At 41.9% G+C, this 23,036-nt stretch overlaps 1 protein-coding gene across 1 annotated transcript; it reads right to left on the reverse strand.

Moving 5' to 3' along the window:
• Positions 1–1,993: 1,993 nt before the first annotated feature.
• SNRPC (small nuclear ribonucleoprotein polypeptide C) lies at positions 1,994–20,398 on the reverse strand. Its single transcript, XM_070418730.1, has 6 exons — positions 20,339–20,398; positions 19,963–20,005; positions 14,744–14,852; positions 10,908–10,997; positions 7,682–7,786; positions 1,994–2,536 (listed from the first exon to the last, which is right to left on the reverse strand). The coding sequence occupies exons 1-6, from the start codon at positions 20,344–20,346 to the stop codon at positions 2,412–2,414; spliced, it is 480 nt and encodes a 159-aa protein (XP_070274831.1). The 5' UTR covers positions 20,347–20,398; the 3' UTR covers positions 1,994–2,411.
• Between the last annotated feature and the right edge of the window lie 2,638 nt (positions 20,399–23,036).

The following is a 23,036-nucleotide window of genomic DNA, read 5'->3' on the forward strand; positions in this document are numbered from 1 at the left end:
CTCAGCCGACAGAGCCATCCAAACCAGACCTAAGCTGGCTCACACATAAGCTCAGTTGCCAAGGTTTCCCTTAACAAACTCTCAAATCTGCAGAAAATTTAGTAACAAACCTGAGCTACAAATTCAGACATATAAACTATCAATTTCTGAGAATGAAGTTTTCTTTAAAAGATGTGACAATGAGCCCTGGTTAGTGTGGCTCAGTTGGTTGGGCACAGTCCTAAGCGCCAAAGGATTGCCCGGTCCATTCCTATTTGGGACGCATGTCCAGACTGCAGGCTCAATCCCCCGTGGGAGGGGGCATGCAGGTGATGTGTCGCTCTCACATTGATGTTTCTCCCTCACCTTTCCTGTCTCTCTAAAAAAACCTTTATATTCTTAGATTATTAGATCCTACAGCAGAGTTTGCCAAACCCACCAACAATATTATTTCCTAGGGAGCTTTCCCAAAATGCAAATTTCCTAAGCCCCACACAAGATATACTGAATCAAAATCTGGAATCTTTTTTTTTTTTTTTAATATATTTTTTATTGATTTTTTACAGAGAGGAAGGGAGAGAGATAGAGAGTTAGAAACATCGATGAGAGAGAAACATCGATCAGCCGCCTCCTGCACATCTCCCACTGGGGATGTGCCCGCAACCCAGGTACATGCCCTTGACCGGAATCGAACCTGGGACCCTTCAGTCCGCAGGCCAACGCTCTATCCACTGAGCCAAACCGGTTTCGGCAAAATCTGGAATCTTTATTTTGAATAAGGTCTGCTATGATTCTGATGATCATAGACTGCAAACTGCTGGTTTATGACACAGTCTGCTGTAACATCACTGTAACAATAACCTCAGATGAAAAGATGGTTTGTTATGAAATAGATAATGATTCCAAGTCCAAAACATACAAGGTGACTAGACTCTCCTTACTCTGCCCCCAGCCACCCATTTATTTACTCTTTATGGGCAACTAATACTACTACTTGTTTATCTGTCCTCCCAGAGATCCTGTATGCATAAAGGCACTATAAATATTTGCTTTAAAAAATAGCAGGAAACAACACCTTGCTATGTGAATAAACCGAGGTGAGGAACAATGTGTTATTTTGAAAATCTTTCCCCATCAATACATAAAACTTCCTTATTGTTTTGTTTTTTCTTTTTTCAAAGATTTTTTATTGATTTTTTTAGCAAAAGGAAGGGAGAGAAACGTGAACATTGATGGCTGCCTCCCACACGTCCCCACTGGGGATCAAACCTGCAAACCAAGCATGTGCCCTACCAGAAATCAAACTGGCAACCCTTTGGTGTGCAGGATTGCGCCCAACCAATTGAGCCACATCGACTAGGGCTTCTTTATTTTATTTTAACCTGCATGGTATATGCCATCATACTTGATAAATTAAGTCCCCTTTCATTGAACATCTGTTATTTCTACTAGTACCTTTTGCTGCAATGCATAATCATATACATGTCATCTCGTACATGTGCAAGTGTATTCGTAGGGTATATTTCTAGACATGGAAATGCTAAATCAAAGACTACAGGTAATTCTGATATTGCCAAATTGCCCTCCCCAGGGGTTATAACAATTTTCACTCCCACTTACAGTGTGAAATAGTTTAGATTTTATACTGAGTTGCATATGAACAGTGCCTATGACTAACTTTCTAGATGGTTCTCTGAAAATACCATACCTTTATAGCCCAGTGATATAACAAATGATATTCTGAAAAAAACTTCTGTACCACAGAAATATGGATTAATTTTACCATTGCTAATAGATTTTTTTACTATTTGAGAATCAAGAAAAAGAAGAGCTGGGAGAAAAGAGAAGCTGAGGTTAAGGCAATCCCTGCTATTCTTAGCTGACATGCATGCATTGTAAAGTCTTTTTCCCTACCTCAGCATAAAATTTTTCACTTACTATACAAAGTTTAAATCATGTGAAAAATTAACCAATTGTGCTGTTTACTATTTTAATTAACAAAAAGCTCTACAAGTGTAATAACAAAAATCTTGCACAGGCAAAGTTTATTAATTAAAGGCAGGCTGTCCAAAGGGACCCATTCTATAGCTAAGGAAAAACAATGTCATGCAGAGGGCATGCTAAAGAGAATAAGCTGGAGAAACAACTGAGCTAGTTCATCTCCTTTATAATACATAAATACAGGAGGGAGAAAAAAGGGAACACATTTTTAACGAAAAGAGTTGACAATTTTATTTTCACATTTCACAATACAAACGAAAATTGCTTCTTTTTTTGCCCCACTACTCCCCTCAAAAACTATTCTCTCTTAGGAAGAGGGAGTGAGTCTTCCTTGTCTGCTGTTAGAAAACACCCAGAGTCATAAGCACCTTGATCTGCTGTGAAGTAGAACAAGTAACAGAAGCCTGATAGAAAGAGGCTCCTCTTTCTCCTTATCTGTCTGGTCGAGTCATTCCGGGCCGAGTGGGCACCATCATGGGACGAGCGGGAGGTCTCATCATTGGGGGCCCAGGCATCATTGGCATGTGCCCTCCCATAGGCGGCCTCATTCCAGGAGCTGCAGGACAAAACAAAGAAAAATAAAAAAGAGAGTTAGAAAATACTACTTATGGGAAACCTTGACGGGACTGCAATTAAAGACAAAAAAAGTAGCCCTCCCTGCAAAATGCTGCAAAAAAAAAACACTTGTCAAAAGAATGCAACAAATTCATCACATCTTTAAAATATTTAGACATTCTCAAACAAAAAAACAAAAGGTCAACACAAGAACCATATGAAAATCATAATCTAATGATAGTAAGGGGGAAAGCACCACTAGTTCCCTAAATTGACCTTTTTTCTCACTTAGGGAAGTTCACAACTACTAAGTCACATGTTATTTAGTCAGCTCTTTTTTTTTAAAATATATATTTTATTGATTTTTTTACAGAGAGGGAGGGAGGGAGAGGGATAGAGAGTTAGAAACATCAATGAGAGAGAAACATCGATCAGCTGCCACTTGCACACCCCCCACTGGGGATGTGCCCGCAACCAAGGTACATGCCCTTGACCGGAATCGAACCTGGGACCCTTCAGTCCGCAGCCCAACCTCTATCCACTGAGCCAAATCAGTCAGGGCTTAGTCAGCTCTTTTAATCAGTTCTATCCACCATATAACCTGGAGCTATTTTCATGGATGTACACAGGCACAGAGGACAATCTTACCACTAAGCATTTGTTTGGAGTTGTAGGAAAGGTGAGCAGGAGGCCCATGCTGAGAACCTGTTAGTAACCATACTTAGCTCAAGTCACAAGACAAATATCAGGCAATAATGTGATTTATAACAATTAGCACACACACAAAAAATACTTTTTCTAATGCATTTTAGAACTATTCATGAATTTATTAAAGTGTCAAATCAATACACCAGCCAAATTAATGAGCCATGGGAGGGATGGCAAGCAGAGAGGTAGAGGTTGGGGGAAAACACAGGCAGTTTCATGGAACTGATAATGTTCTACATCCTCAGCTGGGTGGTGGGTTCACGGGTATTCATTTTATCATTATGTCTCATAATCTTCATGCTATATATATTTCCTTTTTAAATATCAATTTTTACCTTAATTACCTATTTTTAACTAAATCATTTTGATTAAAGGCTTGCTATAAATGGTTAAAGAGAAAAACTATATTCAAAGCTGAATATAGCCTTATCACAAAAAGTAAAACAAAAGTATATGCAGACATAAAACCCAACAGGAATATAGGTTTTTTTTTAGATTAATTTCAACAGGAATAGAGAATACTACTAAACTACTAGATAACTTATTTCACAAAACGCCCACCATAACATAACTAGCATTCAGCATTTCTTAGAGACAACTGATCTAGACCAAAGATTGAAAACGAGGCCTCTGAAAACTTTTCTTTGGTCTCCATAGTGCATTTATTTTTAATTAGTTGCCAACATTGGAAATTAACAGGTCTAATTACTAATAAATCTAGAATTCTTTTCCAACTTATTATAGAAATGTGCAAACACACACAGAATAGAAAGAAAAAAGAAAATAATGAATTTCCATGTATCCATGATCCAGGGTCAACAATTATCCACCCATGGCCAATTTATCTCATCCCCACCCATTCTTATCCATGCCCACCCCCAACTACTCCATTATTTTAATGCAAATCCCATAACATATTATTTTATCCTGGCTAAAAACAACAAATACTCAGGAGAACTGGCCACACCAACTTGCATTCTCGAATGTCAAACATTGGCTAAAGCGGAGTTATAGAAGCCTTCTTTAGATTAGTTATGCATTCCCAGTTCACCACAACCAAACCCTCTAGAAATCTGAACTTGTGACGGATTTAAGAATGCCAAAGAAGCCATCTAAGTCACTTAATGATTGTGTTTTGGGCTCAAAGAGAGCAACACAGGAACTCTTTTTACCTAAACTCTCCCATCCCTCTAAATAATACCAGCAGTAAGCATACTTCTGGCTAGGAAGCTACTCTAATACTTTGTACCTTGTCTTACCAGTTGAACTCTAGGCTTCTTGCATCAGCTGTATTTACTCTAGTTACATAACTTAACTATTCTGCAAATAAAATAAAAGTGTAAAAAAAAGAACTGTTTCTATGAAATCCAAGTTGATATTTAGCAAGACTCAGGAAAAACATCCCCCCCAAAAGTGCTCACATATTTGGTAGGTGAGATGATCATAAAAGATTGTAACTAGATTGCCTCACAAGGTCTCTAACCACTTCATACAAAATGAAATTAAAGTTGCCCTAGCCCAGTGGTCGGCAAACTGCGGCTCGCGAGCCACATGCGGCTCTTTGGCCCCTTGAGTGTGGCTCTTCGACAAAATACCACGTGCAGGCACGCACATACAGTGCAATTGAAACTTTGTGGCCCATGCGCAGAAGTCGGTTTGGCTCAGTGGATAGACTGTTGGCCTGCAGACTGAAGGGTTCCGGGTTCGATTCTGGTCAAGGGCACATGCCCAGGTTGTGGGCACATCCTCAGTAGGGGGCGTGCAAGAGGCAGTCGATCAATGATTTTCTCTTATCATTGATGTTTCTCTCTCTCTCTCTCTCCCTCCCTTTCTTCCTCTTGGAAATCAATAAAAATATATTTTTTTAAAAAAGAAACTAAAGTTGATAAAGGATACATTATGGGTAACGGCTTATTGATTTATGCAAGAAATATATAGTGTTCCAATCAGTATACTTGTTCTCAAAGCAAAGGCCCTGACCATGTTATCAGGAAAATTTCCAAATTAATGTACATTTATGTTTATGTCAAAATAAAACGTTTGAGGTAAAAGTTTTTCCCTCTTCCTAAATAAAAGACCAATCACCAGGCCTAAGTGCTTTTCATATACTAATTTGGCCTAACTGACCTCCAAGATTAAAAATCAGCAACAGGAGTTAACTTGGCTCCAAATCAAAATCAAGAAAAGTAGCAGCCCAAGTATGTATCTACCCCTCCCTTTATGCCCCAGCGGAACAAGCTCATCTACCTGTCTCTTCACTATAAACTAGAAGCCTGGTGCACAAATTCGTCACGGGTGGGGTCCCTCTCGGCCAATTGGGCCATCTCGCTCAATTCCAATTGGGGCGGGGGGGGGGGGGGGGGGCGCGACCACAGGAGGTTGGCTGTGGAAGCATACTAACCACCAGTGGGCAGCTCCTGCATTGAGCGTCTGCCCCCTGGGCGCCAGTGCACGTCATAGCTACTGGCCGGCCATAAGGGTCGCTTAGGCTTTTATATATATACTAGAGGCCCGGTGCACAAAAATTTGTGCACTGGGGGGGGGGGGGGGAGGGGGTCCCCCCCAGCCCGGCCTGTGCTCTCAGTCTGGGACCCCTCGGGAGATAACGACCTGCTGGCTTAGGCCTGCTCCCAGGTGGCAGAGGGCATGCCCAATCCCTAGGTGCAGCCCCTGGTCGGGCTCAGAGCAGGGACGATTGGGGAGTTGGGGCGCCGCCCCGTCATGCACAGAGCAGGGTGGATCTGGAGGTTGCGATGCCACACTCAGTCACGCTCAGGGTAGGGCTGATTGGGGGGTTGGGGCACCGCCCCCTGTCACTCACAGAGCAGGGCCAATCAGGGGGTTGGGGTGCTGCCTCCTGTCACTCACAGAGCAGGGTCCATCAGGGGGTTGGGGAGCTCCCCCATCACGCACAGAGCAGGGCCCATCAGGGGGTTGAGGAGCTCCCCCGTCACTCACAGAGTAGGGCCGATAGGGGAGTTGGGGCACCCCCCCGGCCCGGTCATACACAGAGCAGGGCGGATCAGGGGGTTGGGGCGCTGCACCCTGTCACACTCAGGGCAGGGCCAATGGGGAGGTTATGGCTCTACCCCGTCACACACAGAGCAAGGCCCGTGGGCGGGGGGGTGGGGGGGGGAGTTGGGGCACCCCACCCTGTCAAACACAGAGCCGCAGGGCGATCAGGGGGTTGGGGAGCTCCCCCTATCAGGCACAGAGCAGGGCTGATCAGGGGGTTGGGGCGCCTTCCCCTGTCACGAACAGAGCAGGGCAGATAGGGAGGTTGTGGCCCCGCCCCCTGTCACTCACAGAGCTGCAGGGCGATCAGGGGGTTTGGGCGCTGCCCCCTGTCACGCTGATCCCGGTGCTGGGAGCCTCACTGCTCCGCTGATCCCGGTGCTGGGAGGCATATTACCCTTTTACTATATAGGATAGAGGCCTGGTGCATGGGTGGGGGCCGGCTGGTTTGTCCTGAAGGTGTCCTGGATCAGGGTGGGGGTCGCCACTGGGGTGCCTGGCCAGGCTGGCTGAGGGGCTGAGGGCCGTTTTCCGGTTGGCGGATGACTGAAGCTCCCAACTGCTTTTTTTTTTTTTTTATTCTGGGCCAGCTTTAGCTCTGAGGCCTCGCTGCTGAAAGCAGGTTTCTGGCCTTTACCTTCTGTATTTGATACAATGTTGCGGTCCGGCTGGCTGACTGAAAGCTGGTTTCTGGGGTTTTGTTTAGCTTCTATATTTGCAACATAGTTGCTTAGAGTTGCAGCTGAGAGGCTGGCAGGGAACGTTGGAGTCCGCCAGTCACTGGAGCAAGCAAGCCTCCCTGCTCGCTTCAGTGCATGGCTGCCGGCCGCCATCTTGGCTGACAGTTAATTTGCATAAAGATATGCTGATTAGCCAGTGGGAAGGGTAGCGGTCATACGCTAATTACCATGTTTCTCTTTTATTAGTGTAGATATAGATGGCCCAAAGTCAGAAGGACACAAGGAAACAGGAGGGAGAAGAAAAGAAAAAGAAGCAGCCTTATCCTGCTTTTATTTCATTTTATTTTTAAAAATGTTTTTATTGGTTTTAGAGAGGAAGGGAGAGGGAGAGGATAGAAAATATCAATGAGAGAGAATCACTGATTCGCTGCCTCCTGCATGCTCCCCACCAGGGATCAAGCCAATAACCTGGCATGTGCCCCATCCAGGAATTGAACTCCTGGTTCATAAGTCGATACTCAACCACTGAGCCACACCAGCCAGGCATGCCTTATCCTGCTTTTAGTAGCACAATGTCTTTGGAGCATCCATTTATACTGATAAACCAAATATTTATTTTTCTTAAGCATTACAGATTCATCAAATTTAATTTGCTGCAATACAGTTATATAGCCAATTAAGAATTATATTTAAATGGAGCACTAAAACACAATGGAACATTCTAGAAGGATATTCAAACTTACCAGGTCCCACTGGCATCATCCCAGGAGGAGGAGGACCCATCATTGGCATCATGGGAGGGCCCCCCATATGGGGTGCTGGCATCATACCGGGGCGAGGTGGACCCGCTGAAATAAAAAATGGAGCCGGAGGTTAAGATATGCTTATACACAAACAGTTTATCTCCTTTCAGCACTTTAAAAAAATTTTTTCAAATATATTTTTATTGATTTCAGAAAGGAAGAGAGAGGGAGAAAGATATAGAAATATCAATGATGAGAGAGAATCATTGATCTGTTGCCTCATGCACGCCTCCCACTGGGGATTGAGCCCAAAACTCAGGTATGTGTCCTGACTGGGAATCAAACTGTGACCTCCTGGTTCATAGGTCGATGCTCCACTACTGAGCCACGCCAGCCAGGGAATCAGTTTATCTTCTACACTTGATCTTAGCCAAAAGGCCGAGAAGCGATGTGTTTATCTTCTTAATGAAACTAATAGCGCCTCATAATCTGGTCCAAATCCTATAACAATAAACCTCTTCTGGTCTTTTAACAGTAGACCCACAAAAATCAGCATGCCACAAAACTTTAGTTACTTTATGACTGAAAAGCCGGAACAAGCCAATCTAGACAGAAGTATAAAATGAAGTCAGATTACTCAGGTTAAAGAAATACCAAAATCTTGATTTTTTCTTTTTTTTTTTTTTTTTTTTTTAGTATATTTTATTGATTTTTTACAGAGAGGAAGAGAGAGGGATAGAGAGTTAGAAACATCGATCAGCTGCCTCTTGCACACCTCCTACTGGGGATGTGCCCGCAAGCAAGGTACATGCCCTTGGTCAGAATCGAACCTGGGACCTTTCAGTCCACAGGTCAATGCTCTATCCGCTGAGCCAAACCGGTCAGGGCGATTTTTTAAAAGGGGATATTATACCTTCTGAAGCACTCCAGATAAAAAGCTGAACTCAAACCAAAAGTACCTGGTTTCAGATTTTTCTTTCCTCTGTCACTATGTTGTTAATTCTTTCTTTTTTTAATCTTTAATGTTGAAAGTATTACATATGCCCACACTTCTCCCCCATTGACCCCCTCCAGCCTGCCCCCGCCCTATTGTCTGTGACCATGGGTTATATATAAATGCATACAAGTTCTTTGGTTGATCACATCCCACCCACCCTCCCCCGCCTTTCCTCAGAGATTCGGCAATTTGTTCCATGCTTCCATGTCTCTGGTTCCACTCAGTTCATCCATTTATTTTGTTCATTAGATTTCACATGAGTGAGATCATGTGATACTTGTCTTTCTCTTACTGGCTTATTTTACTTAGCATAATATTCTCCAGGACCCTCCATGCTGTCTCAAAGGGTAATAGATTCTTCTTTTTCACTGCTGCATAGTATTCCATGGTATAAATGTAGTACAGCTTTTTAAAAAAAAATATTTTTACTTTTATTGATTTCAGAGAAGGGGGAGGAAGAGAAAGATATAGAAACATCAACGATGAGAGAAAATCATTGATCGGCTGCCTCCTGCACGCCCCCTACTGGGGATAGAGCCTGCAACCCAGGCATGTGTTCTTGACTGGAATCAAACCTGGGACCCTTCAGTCCACAGGCTGATGCTCTATCCACTGAGCAAAACCAGCTAGGACACTACAGCTTTTTTTTTTTTTAATATATTTTATTGATTTCTTACAGAGAAGAAGGAAGAGGGATAGAGAGAAACATCGATGAGAGAGAAACATCGACCAGCCGCCTCCTGCACACTCCCTACTGGGGATGTGCCCACAACCAAGGTACATGCCCTTGACCGGAATCGAATCCGAGACCCTTCAGTCCGCAGGCTGACACTCCATCCACTGAGCCAAACCAGCTAGGGCCACTACAGCTTTTTTATCCACTTGTCTACTGATAAAAAGCTGATGAACTTAAACCATAAGTACCTAATTTCAGATTTTAAAAATCATAGCCCAGGTTTAAAAGATTCTTTGAAAATACAAAGATGTCTATGTAGAGATAGTCCTGATGTATCACTTACAACAGCAACAATTAAAAACAACTTACATGTCCATCAGTAAGAAAAAGTGAGGTTAATTTTGATACATTCATACCATAGACTATTATACTAGTAAAATAATGGAGTTGAGTGCCAGCCTGTCACAATAGAGGAGAGAGAGGTGACTTAAGAGCTGCTGTGAGCTGAGGCCTGGCCAGTCCCAGGATGGTGGGAGCCCACAAAGTTTTGGTGGGCTACTAGTGGTCCACCTGTGCAAAACTATTATAAACAGCCTCCTTACTTCTGTGTCTATATCCATGATCACTTAATAGCAGCGGTCGCCAACCTTTTGGACCTCACGGACGACCACCTGTCCGCTACAAAGGTTTCCTTAAACCAAAGGTCGCCAACCTGTCGGACCTCATGGACCACCAGTGGTCTGCGACCACCGGTTGGCGATCACTGACTTATAGGACTGAGTTTAGGTCTCTGAGTTCAATTTCAATCTGAAACCTTCCAGAAGAGCCAAAAAACATAGTTACTCAATTTCCTTGTCTATCATGCAGAAACAACAAACCTTCCCAGAGAGAAGAGGCCTTTGACCTACTCCACTTTCAACTACACAATTCTTGTCTTTCCCAAGGTACCTATCTATCTATATAGCTATATAAAAGCCTAATATGCAAATTGTCCCCACTGGAGTTTGGCTGGGAGACTGGGAGTTCGATCACTTGCTACGACGTGTGCTGACCACCAGGGGGCAGCGTGGAATGAAGGCAGGCCCCGGCTGGCAGCCAGAAGGCCCTGATCGGCCCTGATCGCCAGCCAGTCCTAGGACCCTACCCGTGCACAAATTTCATGCGCCGTGCTTCTATTATTGGTATTAAGTGGGTTAGAAAATAGGAATACTGAGTTTATCAGCGACTTCTAGCCTCCAGTGTTATGTTCATAGCAGTAATTTAATATACCGAGCAATACCTCTTCATATATTAGCTCATCCAATCACACGTACATCCTGAGCTTTCCATTGAATCTAGCTCAGACCCACATGGGATGTCACAAATACAATATCCCGGTAATAATGCAATCAGAAGGTAACTAAAAATATTTCAGAAATTATACCACTAAAGCTGTTTTCTGTTACTATGTATTCATTCAATGAGGATTTTAAAGCCCACTATGAGATAACCTAACATGATCAAAGTACAATCTGCCCATTACACCCCTTAAGATAAAAATGTTATAAACTTACGAAGACTGGGGGGAGGTGGGATCATCGCCCCTGCAGGAGGTGGAGCTGAGAATGGAGTAGGAGGTATTTTTCCTTGCTGAAATGCTGCAGCTATAAAGTGAGGAAAAACACACACACAGTGAATAAGAATTCAACAACTCATTTACTAAAATAAGTAGTTTCTTTTAATTTTTAATGGTCCCACTTATTTCTTTCTAAATAGCAATCATCTAAGATTACTACATTATAGCCTCTATGGTTTTATTTATTTATATTTTTAAATGTATTTTTATTGATTTCAGAGAAGAAGAGGGAGAGAAACATTAATGATGAGAGAGAATCATTGATCGGCTGCTTCCTGTACGCCATGCAGGCATATGCCCTGATCAGAATCGAACCATGACCTCTTGGTTCATAGGTCGATGTTCAATCACTGAGCCATGCTGGCTGGGTAGCCTCTACGGTTTTTGTGGTTTTTTTTTCACTTTTAGGTTTTTTTGAAGCATAAGTTCTATGCTGGTTGCTACGAATTCAAACATGTTTACCACGATTCTGGTGAAACAGGTAGGTAGGAGACACAGGCCTGGCATTCTGTGGGTGGTGACGGGGGTTTACCAAGGGCCCCATCCCTGCTCAAGGGCTGTACCTCCTGTCACAGTCAAAATGTCACACCCTCCTGGGCTCCTGAGTGTGTGTGCAGAGTAGGGTGGTCTCTGCTAGGGCTGTGCCAGATTCAGTGAATAAGAATGCAGACTTGACTGTAGTTGTGAACACACAATACAATATACAGATGATGTATTATAGAATTGTACATTTGAAACCTATATAATTTCATTAACTAATGTTACCCTATAAATTCAGTAAAAATAAAAAAAGAACAAGAAAAAAATAAATACAATTTAAAGAAAAAATGCATGACAATAACTTATAACTTACAACTCACATCAACAGCAAATAATTTTTAGCATAAGTGTCCAGCTAAGCACTTATGTGGCTAATGGAGCTACAAGCAGGAGATCTGAGGGCTGACGGAGGGACCTGAGAATGTATCCCTCTGCCCCCTCCCGGCTAAGTCCCTCAGGACTGTACACACGCCTCGACTGAAGGCCACAGCTCTGGTCACTGAGTCCCGTCCACACGACTTTCTCCACCAGGTGCACTCTCAGGGCTGCTGCATCGGGGAACGCCTTGGGGTGAATGCCAGGGTGGAGAAGAAGAGATTTCACTAAAAGGAACCAGGGGACACTCATTGCTGGTCCTTACATGGAGGTTTCAATGGATGCGGGGTGCAGGGCCTTCTGCATGCTTAGGGGAGGGCTACGGGAATCAGCCTTGAGCAGTCATCCAGACAGATGAGTGTGCTGGGGCTGGAGTGTTCATTTACTCCAGGGAGAGGAGCTCAGGGTGCTAGCCTGGTGCATGGGTGTGGGCCTGTGCTCAGTACAGGAGGGCAAAGCCCAGTGCCTGGGTCCCATTCAGCCCCCATCTTTCTCTGATTTGAGGTGCTTTCTGCAGTAATGAATGCTCCCAGCCTCTATGGTTTTAAAATTAACTTTAGATACTCACCAGCTAAATTTGCAATTGATTGGTTTACTGATTTGGGTTTTCTTGTTTAACTGTTTTTATTTAGTTAGTGTTTCTATGACTGAATTAACTACGGGAGATTGAAATGAAAACCTCCTACCTATCAATGCTTACCAAAGAGAAGCAGTAATCTTTAATCTGTAGATGTGGTTTATAACCAATTCAAGCCATTCAGTTTTGTTTGAAAATGTATGATACCTGTCCAAAAACCAGGCATTATAAACTTCCATCCTTCCTATATGTGCTGTCCTAAGTCAAAACAATGTATTGTTTGGTTTACCAGTTTTACAATGAACGCACCAAGCCGAGAGACATGACAAAACACAGATTTCAAAGCAAGAGCCTGACAGGAGGGAGATTATGATCCTAAAATAATGTCCAATACAACCAACTTTTAATTTGTTTCAGACAATATGAGGCACAAATTAAAACAAGACTGAAGATTATTTATATTTTGTTTTAAAAAGGAGTCACAAGTAAATGATAAAATACACACTCATAGAAGTCTATTCCTTCCCAATGGAGTGTAGTCTGCAACCCAGGCACCTTCCCCACATCCTGCTATACCACCAGTGCAGAGGGTCAAATTATTCAAGTAAATCACTGATAATTCCAAAATATTGACCTAGAGTAGCTACTTATAAATAGCTATTCATTAGCCTTTCAATTGAGCCTGTGCTCTATAAGGCATCATATCCCAATAAGGCACCACCCACACCCTGAAGAAAAGAACAGCTTTTAAAGACTGAAAAGATTGAGTCAGTAGCCGACTCAATGTCAACATAATCATGGCCATGATGTGGTGTGCTCCTGAGGGCTTGCCTACTCTCCTCCAAAAGTCCTCCATCAAAAACGTTTACTCGCCCTAACCCAGGGGTGGGCAAACTTTTTGACTCGAGGGCCACAATGGGTTCTTAAACTGGACCAGAGGGCCGGAACAAAAGCATGGATGGAGTGTTTGTGTGAACTAATATAAATTCAAAGTAAACATCATTACATAAAAGGGTACGGTCTTTTTTTTTTTTTAGTTTTATTCATTTCAAACGGGCCGGATCCGGCCCGCGGGCTGTAGTTTGCCCAAGGCTGCCCTAACCAGTTTGGCTCAATGGAGAGAGTGTTGGCCTGCGGACTCAAGGGTCCCAGGTTCGATTCTAGTCAAGGGCACATACCCAATAGGGAGTGTTCAGGAGGCAGCTGATAGATGTTTCTCTCTCATCGATGTTTCTAACTCTCTATCCCTCTCCCTTCCTCTCTGTAAAAAATCAATAAAATATTTTTTTTTTAAAAAAACAAAAACGTTTACTCATCCTAAATTCTTTTCCTATCTACAAAAGATAACTAAACAAGTATAATGCTAACCTTTAATGCCAAGAAATGTCCAATATCTTTTCAAATAGAGAAAAAGATTACATTATAACTTATTTTTTCAAATAAAATGGGACAATACCTGAGATTCGCTCCTTAATTATCTAGGAGGGATAAAGGGACAAGGTGAAGGTATTTGGTGGCTCTCAACCAGGGCAATTTTGCCTCCTTGGGGACACTAGGTAATATGTGGAGATATTTTCAGTTGTCCCAACTGGGAATTGTTACTAGTGGGTAGATGCTAGAGTTACTGCTGAACATCCCACAATGCACAGGACATCCCCCACAACAAAGAATTATGCAGCTCCAATGTCAATAGTGCTAAGTTTGAGAACCTTCAGGCTCTTGCTTTGGTATAAATGAAACAAGACTGCTGTAGCTGATGCTGGGCAATGGGAATGGTTGGGGAGCAGTGGCCATGGGAGATTCACTCATTAAACTTGTTTGAAACTTTCCATAATAGTTTTTGCTTAAAAAAAAAAAATCACATCACAATCAAAATCCACATTTGCCTGCCAGATCTGAGTACAATGAATACTTAATAAAGGCCATGTTTCAAATAGACCAGTATGATTTATTTTATAATAAAATAAATAAAAACTATGGATCACTACAAAGGTTTTATATAAACTTGCTACAAATTCTGGCCCACATCAATAAATATTAGGCAACTCATTCTCCTCTGTCCCACTTCCCAGTCTAATACCTAATTGCTCTAACCTCAATAATTAATATTAATGTGTTCCTATATCCCTGGGAAACCAATGACCTTCCCCTTCTTCCATTTAACACATTAGAACGCTTCTATTTATCATTCAGAATGAGTTGCTTCTGTGAAAAACAACAGAGACACAGGGACAAGAAAGAATGGGACCATTTTACCAACAGAACAAGAGACTGAAACGTACTTGTTTTGTCAATCAGGCTCTGAGCCTGCTCTTCCATCCATTTCTGATAGTAGTCTTTCACATTCTCTTTGTGTTTCCTACCACTGCAGTGTGTCTTTCTCACAGATGGCTATAAAACAAAAAGATTTTATCAGTCACAGAAACAAATTTCCAAAACTAGCGATTTCATAAAGCCTTACCTTTATATAGAGGTGGCCTGGCTACCTTTAGCAGGTTTAGCTAATGCATCACTTATAAACATTAGCCAACAATGTACTATGGTAATTTATCTACTGTGTTTTTAGCCAAACAAGGGGTCAGCAAGCTGGGGCCTATGGGCAGAATCGGATTCTGTAAAAAAACTATTGGAACACAGCCACATTAATTTGTTTATGTATTATCCATTTCTTCTCTCTACAAGAGTCAACTAATTGCAATGAAGACTGTATGTTATGGCCCATAAACCTAAAATAATTATAATCTGGCATTTTAAGAAAAAGTTTACAAACCCCTGATCCTATTTTAATGCCCTCCCATGGCAAAAATTTAAAAAATAACTTACACACATTTAAGTAACACTACTTATAAGAATATATTCTTTTAAATGATTATGGGTCTAGAATAAAGACGTTATATATTAAAAATAAAAATAAAAAAAACAGAAAAAAAAGAAGGACTTTATATGATCACACAAAGACCTTTGTCTCCAGCCCACGAATCCTTCTGTTCTTTCATTAACAGCTTTATTGGAATAAAACTGGCATAATAGAAACTCCATATATTTAATCTTTTGTTTTTTTAAGTTAATGTTTAACATTTACTACATGCCAGACACCATACTATGTTCTTTACAAGCTGTGTCTCAATCTTCATGAAAACTACATTAGCATGTTAAACATTCTAATCAGAAAGAACTACTGATACATGCAATATGGATTAATCTCAAAAACACGCTAAGCAAAAGAAATTTGACACAAGCATAGTGTATATACTATAAGATTCCATTCATATGAAGTTTTTAAAATATTTTTATTGATTTAAGAGAGGCAGGACATGGAGATAGAAATATCAATGATGAGCCCAGCCAGTGTGGCTCAGTGGCTGAGCAGCAACCTATGAAACAGGAGGTCGCGATTCGATTCCCGATCAGGGCACATGCCTGGGTTGTGGGCTCGATCCCCAGTAAGGGGCATGCAGAAGGCAGCTGATCAATGATTCTCATCACTGATGTTTCTTTTTTGAAAATATATATTTCTATTGATTTCAGAGAGGAAGGTAGAGGGAGGGAGGGAGTTAGAAACATCAATGATGAGAGAGAATCATTGATCGCTTGCCTCCTCCAAGTCCCACACTGGGGATGGAGCCCCCAACCCGGGCATGTGCCCTGACCAGGAATCGAACCCTAACCTCCTCGTTCATAGGTCAATGCTCAACCACTGAGCCACACAGGCTGGGCCATTAAATGAAGTTTTAAAATTAGTAACACTGGTCTTTAGTAAAAACCAGATCAGTCAGAGTTAGAGGTGTAGGGGACTAACTGAAAAGAAACACAGGGAACTTTCTGAGGTGATGGAAATGTTCTCTATTTTGACATACCCATCAAGCTGTAATCATTTCACAGGTCCTCAAACTGTACACTTAAAAAGTTTGCATTTAATTGAACTTAAATTATAATAAAATTGATTTTTAGAATACCACAAGATTATTACCATTTATTTATGCTTAAGAACTTGTCTCAAAACCTACAGCTGCTAAGTGGCAAACTCAGGCCTGGAATCCAGATTTCATTGAGATGCTCCCCATGGCTGCCTAACCACCTCCTACTGGTATGTCTGCTCTGAATGATTGCTTCACTGGCAGCAGATATGATCAGTATCACATGGGCGGTCCACATTTCAAAATGCTATTCCCTGTCTCCCAAGCCACTGTTACACTATTCTTACAACAATAATGCCTCAAGCCTAATAACAAAATCATGCCTAGGAATCAAAGTCCACCACAGGGAACTCCTTCAATCACCATGGAAATGTCATATTTTCACAAGCTATCATGTTCGAACAGTACAAGGGTTCCTGATGCTCCTCACACAGAGACATTTATTATAAAGACATACCTTTCAATTTTCTGAATTCTGGCATTAGCAAGGTGCGTAGGTATATAAAAATAGTGCTGAAAAAGGATAGAAAGGAACAGCCCCCTCACTAACAATTTCAGAACATCAAAATTGTCCAAATGACTTAGAGAGGAGGTTAGGGACAAAAACAGAACAAAACGACTGGGGAGCGACAGGAAAGCTACTACTAACACAAACTTAATTGAAAAAGTTTCCTCCAGGACATCTATAACGTCATTCAGAACCTTGATGAAGCAGTAAAATTGTTAATTTTATTAAATCTCAACCCTAAAGTTCATGTCTTTTTAATATTCTGGGGGACAAAAGGGGAAATATTTTGTCAAAGCACTTCTGCTGCATGCCAAAATACACTATGTCAAAGAAAAGCAGGCATGCTACTGTTCAAGTTGTGAGCTCTACCAGCTGCCTCTTTCATGAAACAGTATTTTATTTGAAAGAACTAAGTAACAAACTAGCTATTCAGATTTCTCAAAAATAAATGGAATAGCCCTGACCGGGTGGCTCAGATAGTTGGAGCATCATCCTGTACACCAGAAGGTTGCCGGTTTGATCCTTGGGGTGTGTAACGAGGACAACTGATCAATGTTTCTCTCACATCAATGTTTCTCTCTCCCTTCTTCCAAAAAAGCAATCAGTGTTTAAAAATCTGACCTTTCAAAAAAAAATCAGAATTTTAGAAAACCTGATCTACCACCACAAGCTTGCCAGCTTCCAAATATTTAAAAGCCATTTCTAATTAAATTGTGACATTAATCAATGTGAATTGTTATATTATGTAATCAAATGTGTCAATACTTGGAAGACCTGCAAAACTGAGTGAAATAGTATTTTCCAAATAACCAAAGCATGTTACAAAATCATGCATGGTAAAAAAAGATTCACTCAGAGTGTAAGACCAGTAAATTTTAATGTAACCAAGTATAGAAAGTTTGATGTTTTCAGATCCCACACTGCAACTAACCCTGAGTTGAGTTTTGGTGCAGAAATATAAAGTATTAAAGAATATCTACAATGCTTTAAGAAATCCATTGAAGTACTCTTCTGTTTTTCAACTCTATATCCATGTGAGGTTGGATTCTTCACATACTACAACCAAAACATAGTGCCGCAGATATAATGGAGATGAGAATTCAGATGTCTTCCATTAAGTGACACATTACTGATGTTTGCAAAAATGTTAAAACGACGCCATTCCTCATACTAATTTTTTGCTTTGAAAAAACAGCTACTTTCCACTTTTAAAATGTTACTTGTGTTACAAGTAAAAAGCATATTATTGCTACCTAAAAATATACTTATATATACATGTGTGTATACACAAACACACACACTTATTACATATATTTCTTCAATCCTCACCGAGGATATTTTTCCACTGATTTTTAGAGAGAGTGGAAGAGAGAGGGAAAGACAGAGAGAAACACATCGATTGGTTGTCTCCTGCACATGCCCCGACCAGGGCCTAGACCAAGGAGGAGCCTGCAACCAAGGTACGTGCCCTTGATTGGAACTGAACCCAGGATTCTTCCGTCCGAAGGCCGACGCTCTATCCACTAAGCCAAACCAGCTAGGAATATTTTTATATTTAAATATATCTAAAAAAAATACTTGTTACCTGAAAAAATAAGTATTCTTAAATTTTTTATTTAATTTCAAATATAGCAAATATTAATAGTTATAACCCACATAACCTACTAATTTTTTTAACAATCGGTAATTTTTAAGAATGTAAAGGGACTATGAGACAAAAAAGTTTGAGAGCTGCCAGCATAGAAGCTCTGTAGAAGACTGTCTAGCTCCATAGAACTCACAGGTTTTATGACATCAGTCAGTTACTTAGCCACACTGTGCCTCAGTTTCCTCCTCTGTAGAATGGAGATAATACTAACCTCAAAGGATTATCATGAACATTAAATGAAATAATACATGTAAAGCATTTGGAACACTACCTGACACAGTAAATATTCAAACTTGAATTGTTATTATTTGTAAAGCAGTTTTTAATCAAATTAAAATACTCCGTTTCGGCCCTGGCCAGGTAGCTCAGTTGGTTAAGAGCACTGTCCCAATACACCAAAGTTTTGTGTTCAATCTCCAGTCAGGGCACATACAAGAGGCAACCAATGAGCTCGGCTAGTGTTGCTCAGTGGTTGAGTGTCTACCCAGGCACCAAGACCTTTCCAGTTCAATTCCCAGGCAGGGCACATGCCTGGGTTGTGGGCTCAATCTCCTGTGAGGGCCATGTGGGAGGCAGCCAATCGATGTCTCTCTCTCTCTCTCTCTCCCTTCCTCTCGCTCTGAAAATCAATAAAACCATTTTTTTTTTAAAAAAGGAAGCAACCAATGAATAAACAAATGGAATAGGAAATCATTGTTTTTTCTCCCTCTCCCTTCCTCTCTAAAAAAATCAATTAAAAAAATTCTGTGACCCTAGCTGGTTTGGCTCAGTGGATAGTGTTGGCCTGTGGACCCCCAGTTTCAATTCCAGTCAAGGAGGCACGCACCGCAGTTGTAGACTCCTGCCAGGGCCCTGGTTGGGGCGCGTGCAGGAGGCAACCAATCCATGTCTCTCTCTCACTTCGATGTTTCACTCAACGTCTCTCCCCCTTCCATGCTCTCTAAGAATCAATGGAAAAATATCCTCGGGTGTGGATTTAAAAAAAACAAAAACCCTGTAATTGCTGCAGAGAGCTACAGAGAAAAAAGTTTTTTTAAATACTCAGTTTCAAATTTAGGCATTTCCAATTTTATCAAATCAAACATTTGAGTCGCCTTGACACAATCAGATATTTTGAGTTTTAGGACAATCTTTCCTGGATTTTTACTTATCACATACTTTTTTTAATCTTCAAATTTACTAAAGCTTTATTATTTTGGGTCTCCAGTGAAAACACTGACTGTTGGAAGACTCATAACTTCAAATTCTGAAAACAGTTACAGGAAGGGTAGAAAAATAAACACCTCAAATTATTTTCTCCAAGCAGTATCCCTTAAACCTCAGCAAAATGAAAACCATAAACTTACATCTAAAAAAAAAAAAAAAAAAAAAAAAGGTCTAACTTATTACATAGAAGGTTTTGCGAAACTGAAAAGAAAGGCAACTTACAGAGTCATGGGTGAGGTATGTATCGCAGTAGTCACAATAAAACCTGGAAAGAGATGGAAGGTAGAGAAAAAGAGATGACAACCAGTTGTTCATAGATGCCCATTCCCCGAAGTGCTGTTCACTGAAGGTAAAAAATTAAAAAACCTAGTAACGATTAGTACATGTCAAAGGATCCTTAAATAAACCAGGCTTTTTTGTTGCCAAACGCGAAACATCTAGAACCCCCCCGCCCCCCCCCCCCCCGGGCCTCCTTCCCTTCCCAAACCCTCCCGCTTCCCTAGAAGCTTCAGGAGCCAGAACCCGCTCTGCACTCGCTCCCGGGGCCCCAATTAGTGACTGTGACCGCGAACACCCCCAGGCTCAGGGCCCCACTCACTTAGGCATGTTGTTCTGCAGGCCGTTGGCACTGTGGGCAACTGCGCGACCGCGCCGCCGGAAATGACGCACACAGCCAGCGCCGACTCCGCGGGATCGCGAGATCTCAAACGCGACTTCAGAAATCCTCCCAGTCATCCAATCAGTGTGCCCCGCGCCGCTGCGACGGCGTCACCGGGTCTGTAGCCGAGTGGGGGCGGGGCTTTCCCTTCCCCCTCACCTACAGGAAGACGGAGTGCTAAGGGTCCCTATGAGGTTCAATCCACGTGCATTTATTTTATCTCGAGTCCTGAGTCTTCTGGAAGCGTGTTATTCATTCCCTGGACAAATATCTAACAGTTACCCACTGTGTGCCGGGCTAACTACTATAAGTACTAAGGAGAGAGCAGTGGACAAAACAAAATCCCTGTCCTATTTGAGTTGGGGAAGACAGAATAATAAAGTCGGTATGTCGTAGGTTAGATGGAGCCAAGTTCTATGTGGGGTAAAAAATGAATCGGGAAAGCGGGAGTTCGGTTTAAAAAAACAGAAAGCTTGCCCCAACCGGTTTGCTCAGTGGATAGAGCGGCCTTCGGACTGAAGGGTCCCAGGTTCGATTCCGGTCAAGGGCATGTACCTTGATTGCGGACACATCCCCAGTGGGAGATGTGCAGGAGGCGGCTGATTGATGTTTCTCTCTCATCGATGTTTCTAACTCTCTATCCCTCTCCCTTCCTCTCTGTAAAAAATCAATAAAAAATATTTTTAAAAAACACAGAAAGCTTGTTATGAAGGTGACAACTAAGAAATAACGGGTTGCTTAAAGCAATAAAGCCAGGTGCAAACAATTTTCCATAGCATGCCTTTTTAAAAAATATATATCTTTTTATGGATTTCAGAGAGGAGGGGAGAGAGAGAGAGAGAACAATGATACGGGAGAATCATTGATTGGCTGCCTCCCGCACACCCCCTACTGGGGATCCAGCCTGCAAGCCAAGCATCTTTTTTGAGCCTCATTGACCCCAGGAGATAGTAGAATAATAAGTTTCCAGTCCCATTGCGGCTTCCTAGCTGTGCTGCTTGTGCAGTTTCCTCCTCTGAAGAATAGTGTGGCTCAGTGGTTGATAATATGGATAATCGTTCATATGATTTGTGGGGTTTAAGGAAGAATTAAATGTGAAAAAATGTTTGTAAAGTGTTAGTGCAATGTCTGTACATACTAAGCCCTCCCCAAATAGTAGTTATCTTTACTTCGGAGGAAACTGATAGAAGTTACTTGTCCACAAATATAACCTGTTCTAACAACAAGGCCAAACTTCCAGCCTGGTCTATCAGACTCCAAAATGAAACTGGGGAGGAGGAGCTTTTGATTATTCTGCTTCACATTTTCTCATGGTGGAATAATAATAATTGCTACTTTGAATGTTTACTATGACCCAGGGGCATTAAATGCATTAATTATTTAATCTACTCAGCAACGGTGTTATTCACATTTCAGGTGAGGAAATTGAGCTTTAACAAGTTTAAGCTTCCTGATCCTGAAAGAAAAGTTAACTGCACAATGATGTTATCAAGCTTCTGCCACCCTAAAACAGTGGTAAATCTTAGCATTAGTAATGCTAAGAGCAAGCAGTCAAATACTGTGTGTCTCCTTCTGGGCTGTCAACATTAAGGAGACATCATTAACTATGATGTATTCTTTTTTTTTCTTTTTAAAAATATATCTTTATTGATTTCAGTGAGAGGAAGGGAGAGGGAGAGAGAGATAGAAACATCAATGATGATAGAGAATCACTGATTGGCTGCCTCTTGCACTAGGGCAGTGGTTCTCAACCTTGGCTGCACATTAGAATCACCTGGGAATCTTTTTATAATCCTGATTTCTGGGCCTCATCCTCCAGAAATTCTGTTTCTTTGTTATGTGGTGTGGCCACAACATTAGTAACAAAGAAACAGAATTTCCGGAGGATGAGGCCCAGAAATCATGATTTTACAAAGATTCCCAGGTGATTCTAATGTGCAGCCAAGGTTGAGAACCACTGCACTAGGTATTGAGCCCGAAACCCGGGCATGTGTCCTCACCAAGAATTGAACCATGACCTCCTCGTTCATAGGATGATTCTCAACCACTGATCCATGCCAGCCAGGCACTATGATGTATTCTTACCAATCAATAAAAAAAATATTTAAAATATTCCTATATAATAAAAGGGTAATATGCAAATAGACCGAATGGCAGGACAACCAATCAAAGTGTAATATGCTAATGATATGCTAAGACTGCTCAACTGCTCGCTATGACGTGCACTGACCACCAGGGGGCAGACAGTCAACCAGTCAATCAGTTGCTGTGATGTACACTGACCACCAGGGAGCAGATGCTCTGACTGGTAGGTTAGCTTACTGCTGAGGTCTGGCCAATCAGGACTGAGCTAGATGAGCCGAACATGTCCTGGAGACCTCCTGCGGTCCCTCTCCAGCCCAATTGTGCACCAGTGGGGTCCCTCAGTCTGGCCTGAGCCCTCTCACAATCCGGGACCCCTCTGGGGATGTCGGAGAGCAGGTTTCAGCCCAATCTCTCAGGTCACTCCCCTTGGGAGGGTGCCAGACGCAGGGCTCATGGCTGGTGAGCACTGCTATGGCAGCACAAGCCTCTCCTGATCGGGACTGATCGGGCACAAGCCTGCAGCAGGCACAGTGGGGCTGGGATGAGCAGGAGC

This window comes from Myotis yumanensis, unplaced genomic scaffold, assembly GCF_028538775.1.
Source record: "Myotis yumanensis isolate MYYU_CA2020_CCGP unplaced genomic scaffold, mMyoYum1.0.hap1 SCAF_6, whole genome shotgun sequence".
Classification (NCBI taxonomy): domain Eukaryota; kingdom Metazoa; phylum Chordata; class Mammalia; order Chiroptera; family Vespertilionidae; genus Myotis; species Myotis yumanensis.

Coding starts and splice junctions, on each gene's coding strand:
- SNRPC (XM_070418730.1), bottom strand. Junction 7,787..10,907: donor CCCACCTCCCCCCAGTCTTC/GTAAGTTTATAA, acceptor TTTTTATTTCAG/CGGGTCCACCTCGCCCCGGT. Junction 2,537..7,681: donor GATGATGCCAGTGGGACCTG/GTAAGTTTGAAT, acceptor TTTGTCCTGCAG/CTCCTGGAATGAGGCCGCCT.